Genomic DNA, 22,483 nt, shown 5'->3' with positions numbered 1-22,483 from the left:
CCGCTGGATTTTCATTTCATTGATAAATAACTGTTTAAATACGATTATAACTACGTTCATTTGCTCAACAGAGCGCCTACTACCCGCGAAAGCTGGGTGATTGGGATTCCAAGAGGTGTGCCCACGTGGTGAGGGGCCGGGGACTGAGGCGCTGGGGGAGGAGTCAGCCCGCAGGGTAGGCTCTCCGCTCAAGGTGACCGCCGGTGGCCGGGTCTAGGCGGACTCCCCAGACCAGGGCGGAGCAGAGCCACACACGGCGCCACTCCCACTGCTACCTGATCTCCCTACTGTTAAAGGTTTGGTAGAGCTTTTCCTTGGGAATTCTAACCTAATCAATGCAGCGCTGAAAGGTAGGTGCAGCCTAATTTGAATGTGTCCATCAAAAAGAGGGTGGGTCTAACTGGCTGAGCGTTACGCAGGGTTGGTTTCAGCTGCTCTCCGGGCACGAGTAGCAGTTTCTTTTTGGGTCTTGTGAGAGCAAGTGGAACGGGACTTATCAAGAGTGCATCTTGGTAGCATGGGTAAGTCTTGTTTCATGGAACTTCGCTTTTTTTCAGATATGGGGGAAAGGGTGTGTATTGAGTTCACTACTTAGAATGTATTTTTAACAAGGGTCCTGTTCAAAAGGTTTTGAAAACCATGGAGAAGCGTTTTATCATCCAAGAACCAGGTGGGGAATGGACCTTGGCCAGGAGACTTCTACTGTTTAGACCGCGTTGACTACAGCGGCCCTGGACCACTGGCCTCAAACTTTTAAAACAGATAAAGGAGAAAAGTAAACACCTTTTCTTGAAAGTAGATACTTGGTTGGAATTTCCTTAAAGTCGCATTCTTAAAATTTTGTTTAAAAAATTCATATAGATATTGTATTTCACTGCAACAAATGGCTAGATCTATTTTGTCTTAAAATGTTTATATTAAAATGTTCACTTTTTTTACAAGTCTTAAAATGTTCACATTATTAAATAAGAGAGGATACCTGTCTTCCCTTTCTTCCCTCCTCCAATTATCTCTGCAAGTGACACTACCACCCACCCAATTACTGCAGCAAAAAACCTAGGACCTTACTCATTATTGATTTCTCTGTTTGCCTTACTCCCTTTATCCAATCCTCCAGAAAGTTTAGAAGGTTCTGTTTTCCCTGTCTGCCACCATTTCATCTCCGCTACCAACACTTGCTCCAAACCAACTGCACTCTTTCTGGATTGCTAAATAGCCCAAGGGATTTTCCTGCTTTCACCTTGCCTCCTGAGGTCTATTCTCCACACACCAGCCTGAGTAATCATTTTAACCTCAGCCAGAACAGGCTTTTTCTGGTTTGGAAGAAACCCTGTAATGGCTCCCCCTGGTTTGTGAAAGAAATGCAAATGGCTCCCCTGGTTCACAGGATTCTGCAAGGTCCTCAACCTTATCGCAGACCACTCTGTGCCAGCCACTGTGTGCAATAAACATGGCTCCCTTTGTCCTCCAGCATGTTAATTCCTTTGTACGCCTTGCTGTGGCCTAGAACACTCTTCTCTCATCTCTTTCCACTGGCTGATACTTTTCTTTTTCAGGTCTCGACCTAATGCCCTCTCCTTGGAGGCAATTCCAGGCATTCTCAAGATGGCCTCCCCCATTTCCTTTCCCTCTCACACCCTAATTGCTTTTATTTCATAGCATTTTTCTCAACCTTAAACTATTTTATTTACCATTCTACAAACACTGTTTTGTTTTGTTTTGTTTTGTTTTGTTTTGTTACATTTATATCTCACACAGATAAAAGCTCTATGAAAACCAGGAACTTAGTGTCTTTTTAGTGCTCTAGGGTCAGCACCTAGAACAATGTTTGCTACTAAAGATTTGTCAGATGACTGAAAAAGTAAATGATGCACCCTTGGAGTACTTCTATCCCAGTTTGAGCAATATAAAATTATATTACTCAAATACCATTACGTATTTATCATCCAGATTTTCTCTTAACACCGTGTTCACCCAGTACATTTTCCAAGTAGTTCTTTCTATCCACCAAGGGAGAATGTACTTGTCGTATAAACAGGATTTTTCCCATTATAAATTAATAAATTACTATTTCAATTTTATACATCATTCTCACAAACTTGAATATTGTGTGAGAAGTGGTATAATGCTCAGAGATCTGGCAAATAAGAATCTAGCTTAGAAAAGTAAAGGCTACATAAGTTCATAAAGAAAATACCTCTTTCAACCCTGATCTCATAAAAGATGTCTTTCTAGGTAACATCTTGGCATCATTGATAACCAACTTTTTGAAACTTCTACATTGTTTTCAAAGTCCCACATAATTTTGTAGTAAATTAATTTTATAGGTTTGCTAAATCAATATCACCAGTATGATTATTAATGCATATTAATCAATTCATTTCATTAGACAAATGTACTAAGTCCTGGGACATGTGACTAAAACAGAAGAGAACCTTGCCCTAGCAGAGCTTACAGTCTAGTAGGTAAGTCAAACCTTAAGAAAATAATACCAGAGACTGTTCAGTATAAAATAGGAAGCTATGGAAACACTGAGCTTGGGGACCTAACTGAGCCTACGAATCAAAGGAAGGTAGCCTGAGGAAGTGATGTTTAGGCAGAGATCAGAAATACGGATGGGAAATAAGCCTCTGGTGTGTGTGTGTGTGTGTGTGTGTGTGTGTGTGTGTATGTGTGCGTGCACCTGCACACACTAATAAGGGAAGGAGGAGTGAGGGTGGATAGTACTTTATTAAGAGGGAATAGCGTGGCACTTTATTGAAGGGAGCGTTTATTATGGCTGAAAAATAAGTAGAGCTGGAGATAATAAATTTGGAGAGAAAAGCTGGAATCAAATTGCAGTTATTTTAAATGGACTAAATGGAGTGGGGGAGTTTGTATTGTCCTACTCAAACTTTAGTGATTGCTAGTGATTTTGCTCCAAAGATGCTATATTCATTAATATTTTTAAAAAGTCAAGAATTATTTTTAGCCAGGAGAACAAGATTTTGTTAGGCAAATTTCCTGAGTATAGTCCCTGGCTTATCTTACTTTTTTAAAAGAAAGAATAAATAATAACCCTTGTACCATTTAACATTATATATATATATACAGCTTGAAAATATATGTGTGTTTTTTTGGTTTTTTTAGAGAGAGTGTGAGTTGGGGGGAGGGCAGAGGGAGAGGGAGAGAATCTTAAGCAGACTCCACACTGAGCATTCTGAGCCCCACACGGTTTTGAGCTCATGACCCTCATATGATGACCTGAGCCAAAATCAAGAGTCAGAGGCTCAACTGACTGAGCCACCCAGATGCCCCTTACAGCTTGAAAGTATTTTTAAGTAGCCACATTTAAAAATAACTCAAAAGGATCCTGCCATTTACTTTTTGGGGGAAAAAAAAATACATGGAACAAAACAAACCATGCTTTTCAATTGCTAAGGAAAGAGCATTTTAAGTTTTTTCTTAAATGTTTGTATATATATAATATAAAAATATTATATTTTTATATTATATATATACAAATGTTTAAGAAGAAATTCAAAACTCTTCCCTTAGCAATTTATATATATAAAATAGTTGTGTATTGTATATAAATATATAATTTATTTTATTTATAATTTATGTATTTTAAAACTACAATTTACATAAAACATTTATTTATATATTATATATTTATATATATGAATGATTAAGAAGGCATTTCAAACCCTCCCCATGGCAATTGAAAAACATGTTTTGTTTTGTTTTTATTTTTTTTTAAAGATTTTATTTATTTATTTGACAGAGAGAGACACAGCAAGAGAGGGAACAGCAGGGGAAGTGGGAGAGGGAGAAGCAGGCTTCCCACGGAGCAGGGAGCCCGATGTGGGGCTCGATCCCAGGACCCTGGGATCATGACCTGAGCCGAAGGCAGACGCTTAACGACTGAGCCACCCAGGCGCCCCAAAACATGTTTTGTTTTGATGCTGTGTATGTTTTTGCCAAAAGTAAACAGCATGATTCTTTTGAGGTGGTATTTTTAAATGTAGCTATTTAAAAATATTTTCAAGCTCTTATTTTTCTCTCCACTACTTTCACATTTACTTCTTTTTATTATTTTTTTTTAAAGATTGATTTATTTGACAGAAACACAGCGAGAGAGGGCACACAAGCAGGGGGAGTGGGAGAGGGAGAAGCAGGCTTCCCGCTGAGCAGGGAGCCCGATGCGGGGCTCGATCCCAGGACCCTGGGATCATGACCTGAGCCGAAGGCAGACACTTAACGACTGAGCCCCCCAGGAGCCCCCACATTTACTCCTTTTTAAAAAGGATTTATTTCTGTTCCTTGAACAGGACATCAGGACAATAAAATTAAGAGATCTATAAGGCACGCAATCCTAACATTAAGCAAAAGGCTCCTAGATTATAACATATTCATGGTGTAACTTTTACAATGTTGCTTTTAGATTTTTAAGAAAAAGAAAAGTATTCAAGGCCAAACTCCCCTGTGCATAGAAATGCATGGATTTCATGTGTTTTTTTTTCCTCTGAATCTCCATTTTCTGTAGAAGTAGCAACTACACATGGGTCAGATCCAGCATCTGCTTATTTATTGGAACACAGCTCCCCCTCTATGAATCAGCTATGGCTTCTTCCGTGCAACAGAAGCAGAGTTGAACAGTTATGGCGTAGACCATGGGGCCCACAAAGCGTAAATCTGGCTCTTTATTAAATTAAAAAAAAAAAAAATGCTGCCCTTGGTCTAGAATAGTATCTGGCATATCCCAGGACCCAACATATACTTAAGAATGAATACAAAGGTAAAATAACAGTAGTTCATGTAAGCATTCAGCATTAGCTCTGTGCCATGATCTGTGCTAAGTACTTCATATGCATTATTTCATTTACATTTCACAACAGCGGTCACCATAGGCAACCCTCACTTCCTTCAAGTTTTTAGTCACCTGCTGCCTCCGCGGTCAAGGCCTTCCTGAGCTCCCAATTTAAAGTCGTGAATTCCTTTCTACCAGCCCCTTTGCTTCTTCTGTACACTTTCCCTTTTTTGTTTTGTTTTCAATTTTTAAGACTATCTTTAATTTAGGTTTCATAGATGGGGAAGTTTCTTACATGAACAGTTAGTCAAATAACAATGAGTTAGGGCTGAGTAAGGGAAACTAAAGAGAAAGTTTGATTATAAGTATGAGTTCAAAATGAGGAAAATTAGAATTAATGCTTTCGTTGTTGCTTTCTGCTTTGAAGTGTAAGGTCCATCCTCCATCCTTACAGAACTATAGGAAAGAATTGGCGGCATCTTACATTGGGCTTCTTTTTTTTTTTCTTTAACTTTGTTAGTTAACATAGTGTAATATTGGTTTCTGGAGTAGAATTCATACAACACCCAGTGTAGCAGTTTACCTTTTAACGTGTGGCATGTAATACTTTGTGTGTTCAGGAGAATGTATTCTCCAGGAGGCATAGATTTTTTTCTGTGTCCACTTACTGATGGAACTCAACCCATGAGTAGCCTAGAGTAGGGCTAGCACATAGTGAGTGCCCAATAACATGAGGTGGTCAGTTGGAGAGGTCAGATAATTTGTGGGGATACCCACATAAGATAAGAGTTATGACCTACATCCTATGTCACAGTTCATTCTCTTCCTTGGGTTTGTCAGAGAAGAAGGAAATGCAACCATTTTGTTACTGAAAAGTGAATTTGAGGCCATTTTTTTTAGGTCATTTTCTGACAGTGGTTCTAAAGTTGCACTATATTTTATCTAAAGGTTACTATCTCAAAGGAGGTGTTTGCTGAAGACAGCTTACTCAGATCACTGTCACTTGGAAGTGGTTGATATATCCTGGTGCAAATATTCAAGGAAGAAGCAGGCAGGACACTATGGCCCAGCAACTGAAGAAGAGGGCAAAAACTTGTGGCCAGAAAGGCCTGGGTAGAAGAGCCTTCGGGAGGGATAAGCCAAGGCCACCTAAGCCACGGCCAGTCCAGAAGGAACTTCCCAACACAACATGGGCCTTGGAAGATGAAGGTGTGTTCTTTGAGACGAGCCATCTGGTTGTTAGAGAAGACTCCTTCTCTGACTGTTACATAGAATGCATAATTAGAGGTGAGTTTTCTGAACCCATTCTGGAAGAAGACTCGTCCCTTGACTACCTGGAAGAAGGATCAGAGCAAGAGCTTTCTCAACAGGTTCTTACAGCAAGCTCGCTTCTGGAAAAATCCTTGAAATCCATGCAGAAAGGGGCAAAACAAGAACTTCCTCAACAGATTGTTAGAGAGAATTCACAGCTTGAGTGTTCTGAGTATGTAATAGGCAAGAAGCTTCCTTCTGGAGGAATACCCAGCATTGACTTATCGGATCCTAAACAGTCTGCAGAATTTGCTAGAAAGAAGCCAACAAAAGATAAGGAATATGAGGCTCCAGAAAGAATTGTTTGTCCTCACAGTGGATGCCCAAAAAAGTTGAAGAATAGAGCTTCCCTGAGAAAGCATCTCCTTGTCCACGGTCCTCGAGATCACGTATGTGCAGAATGTGGGAAAGCATTCAATGAGAATGCGAAACTAAAAAGACATTTTCTGGTTCATACTGGAGAGAAGCCGTTTCAGTGCACTTTTGAAGGGTGCGGAAAACGCTTTTCTCTGGACTACAATTTGCGCACACACGTCCGCATCCACACTGGGGAGAAACGTTTTGTGTGCCCCTTTGAAAGCTGTCACAAGAGGTTTGTTCAGTCAAATAACCTGAAAGTTCACATCTTAACTCATGCAAAGACCAACAAAATGAAAGAGAAGATGGAAAGTAATCCTTTAACAGGATAAGCATATTAACAAAAGAGTGATTTGGGGACAAATGTACCTTATTATCGTCTCCAGGAAAGAGCTTTTTTAAAGCAATTGCAACCCTACATGGCATATTTTTGTTTTAATGTACTATGATGCTCCAGTAGTTTGACACCATTTTAGAACACTGTATAGAATTAACAGTGTGTTTCCAACAAGAAGGTCAGTAATGACTTTACTTCAAAAGCATAATCCTTAATACATTATGAACTAGGTTACTGGATATGGGACTTATTTTCACATGCTATAAATATGAAATTAACTTTGTTTTTAAAGTCTGTAGTTTCCAATTGTTTAGCTTTTGCCTTTTAGGAATAAACTTCATGCAACGTGTGATAATCCTAGAGAATGAAAATTTTGCAGTAGATTGTCAGTAAGTGAATGAGTAGTTAAACATGTTTAAAAGTTCTATATATTTTTAATCCTTTTTTATCATTGTGGAAAACTATTGAAATCACATAGCTAGATTTGAATGGTTATCTGATAGTGTCAATTCATTGGAATCATTTTAGATATTTTAAAAGGAAATAAAAACCCAGAGATATGCTGAATCTGGATTTAAAAAATCAGAGGTGGGTATTGAAAGGCAGTACCATTTATTTGTCTTTGAAACTAACAAAACATTGCAAAGATTAATATTTTAGTATTGGGGGGGGAGAAGTCCAAAATCAAGGTGTTGGCAGGGTTAGTTCCTTTTAAGCGTCATGAAGGAAGGATCTATACCTGGCTTCACCCCTTGGTTTATAGATGATCATCTTCATGTTTACATGGTTGTTTTCCCTTACGTGCTCATCTCTTTCCTCTGCATGTCCATGTCCCCAGATTCCCTCTTACCGAGATACCAGTCATACTGATTAGAACCCATCCTAATAATCAATCTCATTTTAACTTGACCACCTCCATAAAGACCCCATCTCTAAATAAGGCTACATTCTGGGGTATTAGGGCTAGGATTTTGAAACAAATGTTGGGGGGTACACAGTTCAACCTGTAATGTGCATTTCCTTAGACCAAATAATTTCATTTCTGGAATTGTATTCTACAGAAACATTTGCACGGATGTACAGAGATATTTGTTCAAGGATATTAAGCACATTTTTAATAGTATTAACTTCATATCTTAAATGTCCATTAAAAGGCAACAGGTTGCATAAATCATGATACCTCTATTCATTCAGTAGAAAGTACGCAAATACCCTTAAAGGAACCCTGACTGTAAAGGGAAGGAAATAGGGCCACAGCCAGAGGAAAGCCACAGAGTAGGAGGAGGTTTGTTGTTAATAGATATTAAAATTAATAAAACAGATACTCTGGGACAGAATCTGGGGTATTTACATGCTGTGGAAGAAAATTCAGAGAAAGTGGTTAAATATTCTGGATAAGAGGGAGGAATTGTTTCGTCCAGAGGTGGCTGATAAAAAAACTATAGCTTCAGTATAGGGATTAACTGAATCCCTGATTGAAATAATCTTAATGATGCACAGAATATATGCAGCTATCAAACTTGGAATGCACCCCCCCCACATTAATATTATAAATACTCAGTAGTTAACAAACCATATTTGATGTTAAGATTTAAGACCCCACTGGAAGTAATGATAGTATGTACCATAAATTTTAACAGCTTTTCAGAAAAAAAAAAAACAAAAAACAAAACAGTATATAAGCAGATAAACTTTAACATTAATTTTGGTTTGAGAAATGCCAAAATGTACAATCACATGATTTCAAAGCATTTTAAAAATGGAAGGGCTTATATTTTCACCTCATTGAGCAAACTGTTAGTATGGAATATTATAGAAACTTAATTTTTTATTTATAATATATTTGGTATGACATTTATACCATCATTTCTGTAGGAATGTGTGTCCTGAGTTTCTAGGTCAAAATGAACATTGGATATATAATCCATTCATAAATTTGGAGTTTCCTCTTAAGTCAAACACCTGAGTATAGAATTTAGGATGGGAATTTGGTATCGATCAAGGTGATGGAGCATGTGTTTGTCTGGTTTTTGCTTTAACATTGATGTGTTTGATTTGGTCCTCTGGATTTCTACCTCAAGAGTTGAATTAGGACATAGAATCTCTATAGGCTAAGCAAAAAGGCAGGATTAAATAGGGAGCAGTCAAAACTAAAGTCAATGGTGGGGTTTAGGCAGCAGGCTCTTGAGGCCTGGGACTCAGGGCATCAAGAGGGATCAAGATCGACTTCCCCTTTGTAGAGGCTGGTCTACTTCTGTAGATTATTCTTTCTGGAGCTGAGGGGCCCAAAGCTCAGTATTTACAACCCTAAAGCTTAAATGTACAAGAAATACCAATTTGAGAAAGTGTGTATCTGGATTCCAAGGCTTAGTTAAATTCTGATTTGGGACTAGGATGCTCCTTGGCTAGCCTTCTAGCTGTTTTGTTTCCCAAAGCAGACCCCTAAAACTGCTACGAATGTAAAAGGAAGAAGGCATGTGGATGAAAAATTGAAAAAGGAACAGAAAAGGAAATTAGCTATTGCAGATATGTTGTCTAAAATCTTAATAATGTTTTGGAAAGGAAATAATACACTTTTCTACATTTGTATTCTAAGAATGAAAACAAGATGTGTGAGTACATATCCAGAGAAAACTGAAAAAGGAAATCAGTCCATCTAGATTTTCACGGCTCCAGGTACCAGCATGTTGCAAACCCCAAATCCTGATAAATGAACAAATATTTTTCTGTTTTCATGTGGTATTTGGATTCATGGCCCATATCATTTTTTTTTCTTTTTTATGGCCAAACATTAATAGTCAGAAGATAACACCAGAGAAATGGCTTTCCGCAGAAAAATGAAAATCTTAAAGCCCATCACTTTCTTGGTATCTCCAACACATAGGTCATAGTTAGTTGGCACTTAATATATTAATTATAGAATGAATAAATGTAAAAATATAGCTTAATATGCTTTTTTAAAAACTAGTTACGAAGTTCTTAAAATTATATATAATTTAAAAACAGCTAATTACTTGTCTTTATATAAAATCTCCTGGTTACTGTGAGATAGGGTGAACAACTTCACTAAAGTGTTTATTTGCTCATTGAAAGAAATATATATTTGTTGCCCATGCATATATCAACTCTTAACTCCAAAAGCAATTACCACTAAAAATTGTTATATTACTTGATCATTTTTATTAATAGTGATAATTATCTTAAGTCTCACTTTTTTCCCTGTCTTTCTTCAAAAGGGGCAAGAGACTGAGGGTCTGTTCATGTCCTAACATCTTGGATAATGAAGCACTAACCTGCATTGAGAATTATATCTACCAAGACTATGATTAATTAACAGTGTGTTGAGACATTCCTACTTTAAAATGGTTTATTTTACCTCATTCTCTGATATGTATACAGATCTCCCAGTCCCCAGTCATATTTGATTTATTTCACCTTGGCTACAACATAAATTAGCAGACACAGGATTTCTATCATATTCTATCTAAAAAATAATTTTATACAAAAGCAATTTGACAGATTCTTTTCAGTGGAATATGTGGGTGCAGAAATCCGTGTGTGCTTATGTTTTAATTACCTCATGCACTAGCTCTGAATAAATTGCATGATTACATCCTACATTGGACACAGAACAGTGCAAGATATATTAAAAAGCCATTATATTTGCAACTCTGAGCAAGAAACTATAATTAAAAGGCAATTGGATGAAATTAGCTTTGAGAGTACAAGAGTTTAAGTAGGATTTGGTAAATGAACATTAATGGTTAACATGTGGTTTTTATTATGTATTTCGCTGCTTCTCTCTGTGACCCCAGGGTTGAGTCTCTTAGATTTCAGTGGACCAGACATGTGAAAACACCTGTACAAAGCTATGCTTTACCATGTGGCTAAAGTTATGTCCATAAAAGAAGCCAACATAACTTTGTGACTTTAGTAAATCAAAGGTATTAGGTAAGCTAGAATGATACCCTGGGCATTAATAAACTATTTTTTAATGCTCCTAAGATCTCAGGTATGTGTCATAAAAGCATAGTTCACACTTCCTGCAGCTCAAAATGTTGGTCATAAAATACACATGCACAAATCAAAGAAGGGATAAAACTTTAAAGAATTTTGTAAGAGGCCTGGTAGCTACTGCCCTGCTCTCTTAGTAACTAACTGCTATTATAACTACCCTCATACCACCATCCTAGGCAAAATCCAAGCCACATGTTGAGGCCTGTAAGATAAGACCTGGCGAGCGAGAACAAGGCCAAGCAATAGTGAGGGGCCATCTTGTAGGATCAGCCAGCCCCTCACCCCAAGTGACACCAGATGAACTGTAGGCAAACTACCTGGATAGTCCATTTCCAACTTTCTGACCTACAAAATGATGAACAAAATAAAATGGTTGTTTACGTGGTAACTATAGCTGATAACACTGTATTATATATAGTTGAAATCTGCTGAGAGTAGAACTTAGTATACATATGGTGAGAACATTATATGTGAGGTGATGGATGTATTAACTAGATGGGAGGAGTCCTTTAACAATGTATACTTATATCAAACAGTGTACACTTTAAATACATTTTCTTTGCCAATTATACATCAATAAAGCTGAAAAGATGACTGTTTTAAGTCACTTGAATTTTGGTTTTTGTTCATTATGCAGTAAGAGATATAAACAGATTTGTTACTTGACTTTATAGTCTCCACTCTGCATTTGTGTAATGAGTGTTGTGTGTGTACATGTGTTTATATATACATACATATGTATATACATAGATCTTACCATATAATTAGTTTATGCCTAAGTTCAAAAGGAATTTATATATTTTCAAATTTATATACTAGATTTAATTTCAGTAAGTCATAACAGTGAGGTAGGTAGTGAGTTCCTTTTTCCTAGACCAATAGAGACTGATCTCTTTGGTCAGATATTTAAGGAAACTACAGCCACCTTTAATAAAACTAAAACTCAGTTTCTCTAAAGGGTGATGGAGAGTCTCCCCTTGGGAGGAAGTTTCTCTTGACCAGCAGTTTATGTCTTCCTGGGTGGGAAGACAATTACCACAGCTACCACCACTGTCCTTAAAGGGCCATACTCCGTTTTGACACTGACCCAAGCATGAGCGCACAACTCTTCCTTTATTCATTTTCAGTGAAAATGAGATGAGGCTGGACATTTAAAAATCCCATTAGAGGCAAGAGAAAAACACCATACAGCTTGCATTCTCAGGTCACAGGTTTAAGAGATATCCACCTGTTTGGTTGGGATCCAGAGTTAAGGGAAAAGCTCCAGTGATTAATTTTCACCTGAGACCTGGTTTTGGTTTCTGACTGAGGACCCACTTAACTCTCCTTGCTTACTAACCTCAGTATGTCTAGATGGAGTATTTAAATAGGGAGGCCCCTAAAGTTATCCCATACGGGGATATAGGATGGACACACAAAAGATCTTGTAGAAATGGGTGAGGAACAAATTTTGAAGGTGTTATAAAACCATCTTTAAAAGTTAGAATTTTCTCTTATAGTCAGTAAAGAAAGCATTGAAGGAAATAAGTGATATAATCAAATTTGCTTTTTAGAAAAATCATTTGGGATTCAGGGTAAAAGATTGATTGGGGAGTAGAAAAACAGGCAGCTGTTGCAATAATCCACAGGAGATAAGACATGTCTTATTGGACTTCTTATTTGCAGCACAGCCATAGTACACCATAAATGATTAATGGATGTTTGAATAAATGCTTGACTTGACATAACTAAAAGCATTTCCAAGCAGTAGTAAAAATAGAAAAGTGACAGACACAATCAAAAGACAAATAATCCAATTAAAAAATGAGCATAGGGCTTGAATAGACATTTCTTCAGAGAAGATCTATAAATGGCCAATAAGCTCACGTAAAGATGCTCAACCTCAGTCACTAGGGAAATGCAAATCAAAACCACAATCATACCACTTCACACTCACTAGAATGGCTATAAAAACCAACAACAAAAAATAGAAGTGTTGGCCAGAAAGTGGAGAAATCTGAACCTTCATTCACTTCAGTTGGGAATGTAAAATGGTGCAGTCCCTTTGGAAAACACTTCAGTAGTTCCTCAAAAATGTCAAGCATGATTATTACATGACTCAGCAAGTTCACTCCTAGAGAGATGTAAAACTCTGTTCACACAAAAATTTGTGTATGAATGCTCATAATGGCATAATTCATAGTAGCCAAAAAATGGAAATAAGCCAAATGCCCTCCAACTGATAAGTGGATAAACAAAATTTGGTATATCCATACAATGGATTGTTATGTCAGCCATAAAAGGGAACGTGTTACAACATGGATGAGCCTTTAAGACATGGTAAGTTAAAGAAGTTAAAGAAACCAGACACAAAAATCCCTATATTGTAAGATTCCATTTACTTGAAACGTTCGGAATAGACAAACCCAAAGAAATTGAAAGTAGATTAGTGGTTGCCAAGGTCTAGGACACGGAGAGAATAGACAGTGACCACTAATCGCTTATTTTTGGTATGATAAAAAGTGTTTCTATCTGATTACTGTAGAACTGTGAATGCACTAAAAAACACCTGTATACTTTGAAAGGATGAATTTTATGGTATGTGAATTACATCTCAGTAAAGCTGTTATTTTAATAATCACTTATGCAAACTCATATGGTCTTATTAACTATTTTACAGACCTTGCATCAAAAGTAATAACAAAGCACATCAAACACTCAGGAGATTAGATAGCCAGGGTTAAGAACACAGACATCCGAATCAGGCAAACTGAGTGGAAATTCAGTTTCATCACACAGAAAACTGTGTGACTTTGGGCAAATTACATAACTTCTCTGAACTTCCAGTCATCTGTAAAATAGGAATAATACCTATCAGAGATGTTGTGAAGGTTAAATGAGACAACAGACAAAAAAGTCCTGAGCTGAAGTGCCTAAGAAATGAATGTTAGATATTATTATTCTGTGTATTATAAATATGACTTCTAGTGGGTGTACTGTGTCAAAACTATGGTCCTGCCCCTTAAGATTCTTTTAATCTTGGGGCGCCTGGGTGGCTCAGTCGTTAAGCGTCTGCCTTCGGCTCAGGTCATGATCCCAGGGTCCTGGGATCGAGCCCCGCATCGGGCTCCCTGCTCCGCGGGAAGCCTGCTTCTCCCTCCCCCACTCCCCCTGCTTGTGTTCCTGCTCTCGCTGTGTCTCTCTCTGTCAAATAAATAAATAAAATCTTAAAAAAAAAAAAAAAGATTCTTTTAATCTTACAGCACATTATAGGTGGCTGATATAAATTATCAGGTTTTTTTCCTTAATGAGCATATATACTTCTTTAAAGTGTGTTGAAGATGAAAATATTTAAGGTCAGCATCTTGGAGTTTCATTTGTTTTCTAAAACTTGAACCCCTGTGACTTACACATTCGAAGGTTTTCCAAGGGCAGCTTTAAAGTGGGTAGATCTGGTATTTACCAAGCCCAGTTCACCTTCTCTCCCTTACACCAGCCAGCCTCCACAGACATTTTCTGTTATTAAAGGAACAAGACAATTCAGAGACCTTTCTCACAGTAGTACGGCTTCCTCTTGGTTCCCCAGGCAAAGCCACAACAGTGTCCTCAATTAGAATTGATGGCATCCCTCTAAGTCTAGGTTTCCCCCCAAGTTTTCCTTACAAATGTTAGCGCTCCTTTATTGTCAGATATTTTTGGATAAAGTGAAAATAACATACAAAGAGTATTTATAATTTTATGAATTTTTACCAAGTTCTTGATTTTTAGTTTCTTTCTGAGATAATAAGTGGGGGTGGGACTCAATGTTGCCCTTGTCCTAATCTGCATTAGTGGAGACCTTCTGCCTGGTCTGAGATGTAATTCAGGTCCATCAAGAGGTGTTTTGCAGTTTTAGGAAAATTCACTGTCTCTTTGAGGGCCTCTAGCCTGGATAATATTTGAGACCACTAGGTACATCCGTTACAAGTGGGGTCTGAGACCCACAAAATACTCTGAGTGCTATAACTAGTGACATGTGAATGACAAGATAGCAAGATGCAAATTCAAAGAGTTCTATTTCTAGAATATAATTCTAAAACCCTTTTTATTTCTGAAAGTATGTTCTAATCTAATGGTGTTGACAAATGATAAAACGAGTCATGTTAAGATAATACAGTAAAAGGTAAGAAAGATAAATTACTGTTTTATTGTTATTATTGCTTTATTAGTACTAATAATGACCTAGGGACACGATTGCAAAAACCATGGCCTCGGCTTTGGAGGAAATTATAGGTGTCTATTTTAGAGTGTTTTAAATAATAAAGATATACATTCACATTTGCAAAGTGCTTTGAAAATGACAGGTGCAGTGTGAGCATAAAATGGCATGTTGTGTGAGCACAAAATGCCATGTAAAATGGAACTGAATGTGTCTTTGCCAAAATCCATAGTTGAAGCCTGAACCTCTAGTACCTCAGAATATGAGATAAAGCTTTTACAATGTGGTTCAGGTAAAATGAGGTGGTTAGGATGGGCCCTGATTCAATCGGGCTGGTGTCTTTATAAGAAGAGAAAATTTGGACACACAGAAGAGACACCAAGGATGCGTGCCTACTGAGGAATGGCCTTGTGAGGACACAGCGGGAAGGCGGCTATCTAAAAGCCAAGAGAGACCTCAGGAAAAAAAAAAAAAAAAAACGAACCTGCCGACACCTTGATCTTGGACTTCAGGCCTACAGAATGTGAGAAAATAAATGTCTGTTGTTTAAGCCACCCAATCTGTGGCATGTTGTTATGGCAACTCGAGCAGGTTACACAGGCCACTTCGCAGAAGTGCAGTCAGAGGAAAGAGTAAGAGCAAAGGCACGGAGGCACGAAACAGCATTGCACAGGCAGGAATAAATGCTGGGCAAGAACTTCAAGAGAATAGACTGGAGGCGTGCACAGGCGCCTTGGGCTCAAGCGACCTTCTGCCGTGCTGAGGAGCTTTAAATTCTCACATGTAGAAACTTAGGCCATTGAAGGGAGAGTTCTAGGTCACTTGGGGTTTTTTGTTTGGTTTGGTTTTAATTGCTATTGTTTTAAGAACTGAGATCATTTTCGAGAAATGTAGCAAAGTATAAAGCATAAATAAAAGATAAATACACTAAAAATTTTACCAGCTAGAAGGAACCCACTGGTGAATATGTTCCTTAAAAGTCAATGAGTTTACTCAGAAGAGCAATACATTCAGATCTGCATGTTATAACTACACTATCGTGTGACCTGTGGATGTGAGCATCTGTGAAGCAGGGGAGAAGAATAGACTGAGAAGTCAGGTCTGTTTGGAAGAGGTATGGAAAGCCTGAGAAAAGGCAGCTACTGTAGGGATAAAGGGGAGAGAGACGAGTAAGGTAATACATAGGTGAAATTATCAGGCCATGGTGATGGATGAGGGGAGGAAGAAGCGTCTAGAATGGTCTTTAGGTTTCCAGCTTGGAAGAGTGGGAAGGTTGTGATACCAGGAAGGGACATGGAAGCTTCTTAGAAATGCAGGAGGAAGAGCAAGGAGAAACTATGTGATACATTTAGTTTAAGATGAGACTCATTGTGTGTGTTGGGATAAAAACAAAAATCACTGTGAAAAGTGAACTTACTCGAATTTGACGGGGGAAGCTAAGAATTCGCATTCCACAATTTTATGGATTTCTTAAGATAGTTCAACTCTGTTGCAAAATAAGTAAATCAGAGAGGATAAACAGTATTTTAATAGGTTAAATGTGAGATAGTTTCAACCCACCAGATTGACTAGTAAGTCTATGACAAACTTGAAATAGATAAAATCAAAATCAAAACAGAGCAAAGCCATTTACTCTCTAGCAAATATTTATTTGCACAGAAGACAGATATACTCAAGAATGTCCAGCCAATCTTTAAAATAATTAGGAATTCAAAGACCTGCTCTCTAGAAATTTCTCTAGTCAAAGAAATAACCATAGTTGTAAAATAGCTGACAATCCATTTATGAAAACAGTAGGCGACTAATGCTTCTCCTTGTTTCAAGGTTACATTATAAATCAACCGAGAGGGGCAAAAACCTTATAAGAGACCTGTAGGAGGATGAGCAGAACAATTTAAACTATTAAAAAAAAAAAAAAAGTCCTAAAGTGCGTATCTTACTTACAGAAACAATGAGGTTTAAAAGGATGATAATTAACAGAAATTGACACAGCTGGCTTCCAGCAAGTTTTGATTGCAAAGATCATATAAATTGATTTATAATGTTCCCATGTGACTAATGAAAGTAGATTGGTGACCATATTGTTCCAAATGATTGCATTAGAGAACATTATTACTTTAGAGAAGCCCACATTAATAATAAAATCATTATCACCAAGGAATAAATAAAATAATACTTTTCAGAATCAACGTGTTGGATTTTAACACTCATACTTTATTATTATTAACCATCTTTCAAAATGATTAAAAAGAACATTCCAAAGAAGCATCAGTTCCATTCTTCATTTTATTTTTCCCTTGGAAGAAAGGGGGATTCAAAACCTTCCTGATGTCAGCACTTAGAAAGGTTAATTATTCATACAGAACAATGGAGAGGAAGCACTAGATTTAATTGGACACATGCTTCTCACATTTAAAGATAGGGGAGTAGATAATGATGTCCCTTTTGTGTCCTTCCAGAAGAAATATGGGGAACCGATAATGTCTCACACAAGTCTTCAAGGAAGAAAATGTAGAGCATGCGTTTTCATAGATCACTCACTCATTAAGGAAAAAACTCAGAAGAAATGTAGTCTCAATAAGAGCTTAGATATGATCAAATTTAAATATCTTACCTTGGAAACAAGTAAATTTGACATCACTAACCTCTGGAGACTAGTAGGAGATTCTGACATACAAAGTTTTATCTAAGTATAGGGACTTTCTGATCAAGGAAATAGTTAAAAGGAATGAACAAACAAAAAATTGGACCACAGAGCATTCCATCAACGAATTCTGGTGAAAGCTTATATGGAAATGGTGACAGTAATATTCTTTTGCTCCAGGTAAATAAACTACACTGTAAACTGCATGAAGTGAGAGAAACTAAATCTTTCTGTTTATCTCTGTATCCCCAGTGCCTAGTATAATATCTAGCATGTAGTAAGTAGGCAGGGATTAACTATACGTTAAAAAAATGAACTTCGGAAAGGTCAATTCTAGGACATGTACTGACAAGAAATAATAAGTATTCTTAGAGCAAAAACCATTCTTTCACCAATTTTTTAATGCAAATCCTTTTTTGTCATATTAGATGCAGAAAAATGTCTAGATCCGAAGTGGTTTGCATTCCACTTGCCCCCTTCCAGACATTATCCACCCTCACCCAAAAGGTAACCACTCTACTGACCTCCAACACCACTGTTACTGTTAAGGGCATGTGGGAAGTTTCTGGTTTAGGGCTGTTAGAAATAATACTGCTATGAATATTCTTATGTCTTTTGGGGAAAAAAAATGTTCTCATTTCTTCTGAATATAATTAGAAATGGAATTGCTCATTCTTTGAAGATATATATATATATATATGATGAACTTTAAAAGATATTTTCAGTTTTCTGAAGTGAGAGAGAAAATTCCTCTAAAGAGTTGTCTTAAGTGATGGGTAAGAGTCCTTTATCAGCTGTGTGTGTGCTCAGTTCCCTCCCCCAGGAACCAGTTCTTGAACATTCACTTCTTGGTCTACTCTCTTTGGTGATCTCATCCAGTTTTAGGCCTTCATTTTATTTATTTTTTTTTAAGATTTTATTTATTTATTTGAGAGAGACAGAGAGAGAGCCCAAGCAGGGGGGTGGGGGGAGGAGAGAGGGAGAGGGAGAGTCAGCAGGGAGTCTGATGCTGGGCTTGATCCCAAGACTCTGAGATCATGACTTGAGCAGAAGGAAGACACTTAACGGGCTGAGGCCCCCAGGCGCCCTCCGTTTTAGGCCTTTAAATATCTTCTGTAGGTAACATAATTCCTCAAATTTATACTATCTACTTATCACCTCCACTTAAATGTCTTCTGTGAATCTCAAACTCAACATGTCCTCAACATCTCTCCACTTCAAATTCCCCTCCCTCCACTATCTTCTTGTGTTACTCTTGCACACTCAGACTCCTCTTTGTCCACACTGACCTCCTTATTCCACAATGAATGTATAAGTATGTTCCCACTTCAGCGCCTTTATACCTGGAAGACTCTTGCAGATATCCACCCAACTGGCTACCCCACCCCAAAACCTTCATCAAGTCCTTACTCCAGTGGAAACTTCTCAGCAAGATCTTATCTAATTATTCTGTTTTCTGCTTTATCACTCATCACCATCTAATATATATTTTACTTATATATTTGTGTTATTGTCTATCTCCCTCTGAAATGTAAACTCTATGAGGGCAGGAATGTTGGTTCACTTTTGTATATTCCATGAGATCAGTAACTTTGTTTTTGCTGTATCCCAAATGCCAGTAAGAGAATCTGGTGCACAATAGGCATAAAATAAATATATGCCAAATGAATAATGAACTTAGTGAAATCTTATTTGGCAATCTGTTAATAAATAGCCTGAAATTAGATATAACATTACAAATAGAGTCTTACAAGTAGCCCACAAAAAGAAACTATAATCTTCTATCTTATGTATTCTCCTATTATATGTGAAGCTTTCTCACAGATAACACAAAATAGCTTTGAACAGTTGTTTCATTTATAGACTTTCTGAATCTTTGGGTTTTTATGTACTGCAATCTTTCTCAGTATCTTGCTTGAGTCAAAATAGGCAATGGAGAATTTTACCCACTATACAAGATCAGCCTGAAATCCATTCCATATTTTACTCTCTCTCCATATTTTAGTAAACTCTAGTACAAGATATACAATGCATTTTTCATGTCCTAAGAATTTTAAAAATCTAAGGAAAGGAATAACAAGAAATATTTTATTCACTACAAAACAAAACAACAAACTAAAGTACAGATAGAGTGGCATATACATGAGTGATGAAGGGTATTCTGTGCAAGCTTCACTAAAATTCTAATTCTTCCATCTTTTACTCTTGAATAAAGAAAAAGAGCTATCAGTGAGAGTAACTCATTCTTAAATTTCTTTCCAGTAAACTGTATATGAATCCATAGGTTGTACAAAAGTTTGTAAGCATTTACTTTCTACTTATTTCAATTTTTAATAATGGAAGTAATATATGATTATGATGCATAAAAAAAGAACGTGCAGGAGTGCCTGGGTAGCTCAGTCAGTTAAGCGTCCAACTCTTGATTTCGGCTCAGGTCATGGTCTCGGGGTGGTGGGATTGAGCCCCGCATTGGGCTCTGTGCTGGGCACAGAGTCTTCTTGGGATTCTTTTTCCCTCTACCCCTCCCTCTGCTTGTGTGCACTGTCTCTCTAAAGTAAATGAATTAATCTTGGAAAAAAAAAAAAGAACCTACAGAGTGAAGAGTTAGCCTCATCACTACCACCCTATTTCTTTCTTCATATGTCACTACTGTTAAGTATGTAGTATATTCCCTCTCCTTCTATACATTTGTATGCCTGTGCATGTGTGTATACCTAAGTTTGTAATACGTATTTACAGTATGCATGGTATGACCTTATTTCCCTTGTGACACTCTTGCTATATATGTCTAGATATATTTGGATTTTAAAAAAATGGGATGATATGAATACTATATGACTATGTTTTACTAGTAGCACTATATTCTAGAGAGTTTCTCTGTATATAAAGGTCTACCCATTCTTTTTAATGGCTGCCCAGTATTCCTTAATATGAATACACTGTATTTTCTTTAACCATTTGCTATTGGAGAATATTTAAATTGTTTACAATGTCTTGTTATTGTCAGAAATAGTACAATGAACCCTGGTGTATGACTTGTGCATAAGATGTGAATATTTCTTTAGGTCAGTAGTTCTCAGAGTGTGGGTCTGGACCCCTTAATAGGTTATTTGCCTTTGTACTTGTGTCAATATTTACACTTATAAGGCAAAAGCAATAATGAATAAGCCAGTTTGCAGTTCAGAACAAGTCAAGGAACCAAACTGAACTAGAGTCATTATATCCTTCTCTACCATGCATCAAACACTGACACTTTTATAATGAAAAAATAATTTATAATAGACTGCATCTAATCCAAAATTATAATCGGTGGTTCTGAATTCATATACAAATTCTGTTAACTTCCGTTCAAATTAAAATTCTTTTGACACATATCTCATATGCCAATATTCCTAAATTATACTCATAGATAAGTACATTCCAAGTCATCTAAATAAGTTGATTTGGGCGCTGTGGTAGACAGCCTGCCAATATGGCTGCCAACAATTCTTCCCAACCAACCCTTTAAGCACAGACCACTCCTCACATCAAGAGTAGATTCTATTTCCTCTCCATTTGAATATGAGCTGTATTGTGACTTATTCTAATAATAGAATACCGTGGAGGAGACATTCTAAGACTTCTGAGCCCAGGCTTTGAGAGAACTGGCAGCTTTTGTTTTACCCTCTTGGATTAATTATAAAGCAGCTCAGGCTAAACTACTGAATGAAGAGAAGCCCTAAGAAATGACCATCCATCATGTATGGTCCAGCCACTGTTGAGCTTCCAGCTGAACACAGCAGAACAAATACCTTCGTCTTTTTTTTCTTTTTTGAAAAGTACTTGTTAGCATTTAATGAACCTCACCCCACGTGGCTTCAAGCTACTAGAACGCAGGCGCCCCCCACACCCTTAATCTTCTCCTCTGCTCTTCTACTGAAGAATTTGGCCTTCATGATGACAGGCTGTTTTGGGAGTTTTCCCTTTTCCAAAACTTTGTAGTAGCCCGGTCGCACCACATCAATGATAGGAGCAGCTCCAGTCTTGTTTTTGCAGCATTCACCCGTGTCTGCTCACTGACTAAGGTTCACAGTCTATCAAAGTTGACAGTTGGGCAGAAGCTCTGGTTCCTCTTTAAGTGGTCATGTCTCATACCAACTTTTCCAAAGTAACCTGGGTGATAGTTGTCCAAGTTGATCCTGTGGTGATGCATGCCACCAGCATTACCCCGGCCTCCTGGGTGCTTCTGGTGCTTGCCCATGCGACCGTGGCCATGGCTCACGTGGCCCCGAAGTTTCCAGGTCTTCCTCAGTCTGGATGGCATGTCGGCAGCCAAGAACACCTTCATCTTATGCATTGTGAAGAAGAAAAGCTTCCCAGCTGAACTCAGTCTGCCCTCAAGATCATAGATAAAATCATAAATTGTTATTGTTTAGGTCACTGGGTTGTTGTTTTTTAATTATTTGGCAACTGAAAACTAACTTTTTCAAATTAAGCAATGAATAATTGACCATTCAACCATTATATTTGGATATGTAACACTAAGCCACATGAAGTTTTTTTTCAGAGGAAGGCATTTTTTGGTTAATATTTTATTTTGATATAATTATAAACTCACAGAAAAGTTGTAAGAATAGGACAAGGGACTTCCATATACCCTTTACATTTTATCATCTTTGCTCTGTCATTCTCTGTCACTCTTTATCTGTCTCCGCGTCTGCTTCTGTCATTCTTCTTTACATTTGAAAATAAGCTAGAAACATCATATCCCTTTATTCCTGAACATTTCAGTGAGTATTTCTAAGAACAAAGATATTTACTTACATAAACACAGCACAATTATCAAATTTAACTTTGATAAAACTATTA

At 37.4% G+C, this 22,483-nt stretch overlaps 1 protein-coding gene and 1 pseudogene across 1 annotated transcript; one reads left to right on the top strand and one right to left on the bottom strand.

The window, feature by feature from the left end:
- Positions 1-5,853: 5,853 nt before the first annotated feature.
- Positions 5,854-6,792, top strand: ZFP42 (ZFP42 zinc finger protein). Its single transcript, XM_036086318.2, has one exon. The coding sequence runs from the start codon at positions 5,854-5,856 to the stop codon at positions 6,790-6,792; it is 939 nt and encodes a 312-aa protein (XP_035942211.1).
- A 14,641-nt stretch (positions 6,793-21,433) lies between these two features.
- On the bottom strand, positions 21,434-21,942 carry LOC118532001 (large ribosomal subunit protein uL15 pseudogene; annotated as a pseudogene).
- Positions 21,943-22,483: the final 541 nt, after the last annotated feature.

Source organism: Halichoerus grypus, chromosome 3, assembly GCF_964656455.1.
Source record: "Halichoerus grypus chromosome 3, mHalGry1.hap1.1, whole genome shotgun sequence".
In the NCBI taxonomy this organism is placed as follows: domain Eukaryota; kingdom Metazoa; phylum Chordata; class Mammalia; order Carnivora; family Phocidae; genus Halichoerus; species Halichoerus grypus.
The sequence above is the reverse complement of the archived record's forward strand: the minus strand, read 5'-3'. Positions and strand labels throughout refer to the sequence as shown.

What these genes read in the sequence shown, in the direction of transcription:
- ZFP42 (XM_036086318.2), top strand. Translation starts at nt 5,854, where the DNA reads ATGGCCCAGCAACTGAAGAAGAGGGCAAAAACTTGTGGCCAGAAAGGC.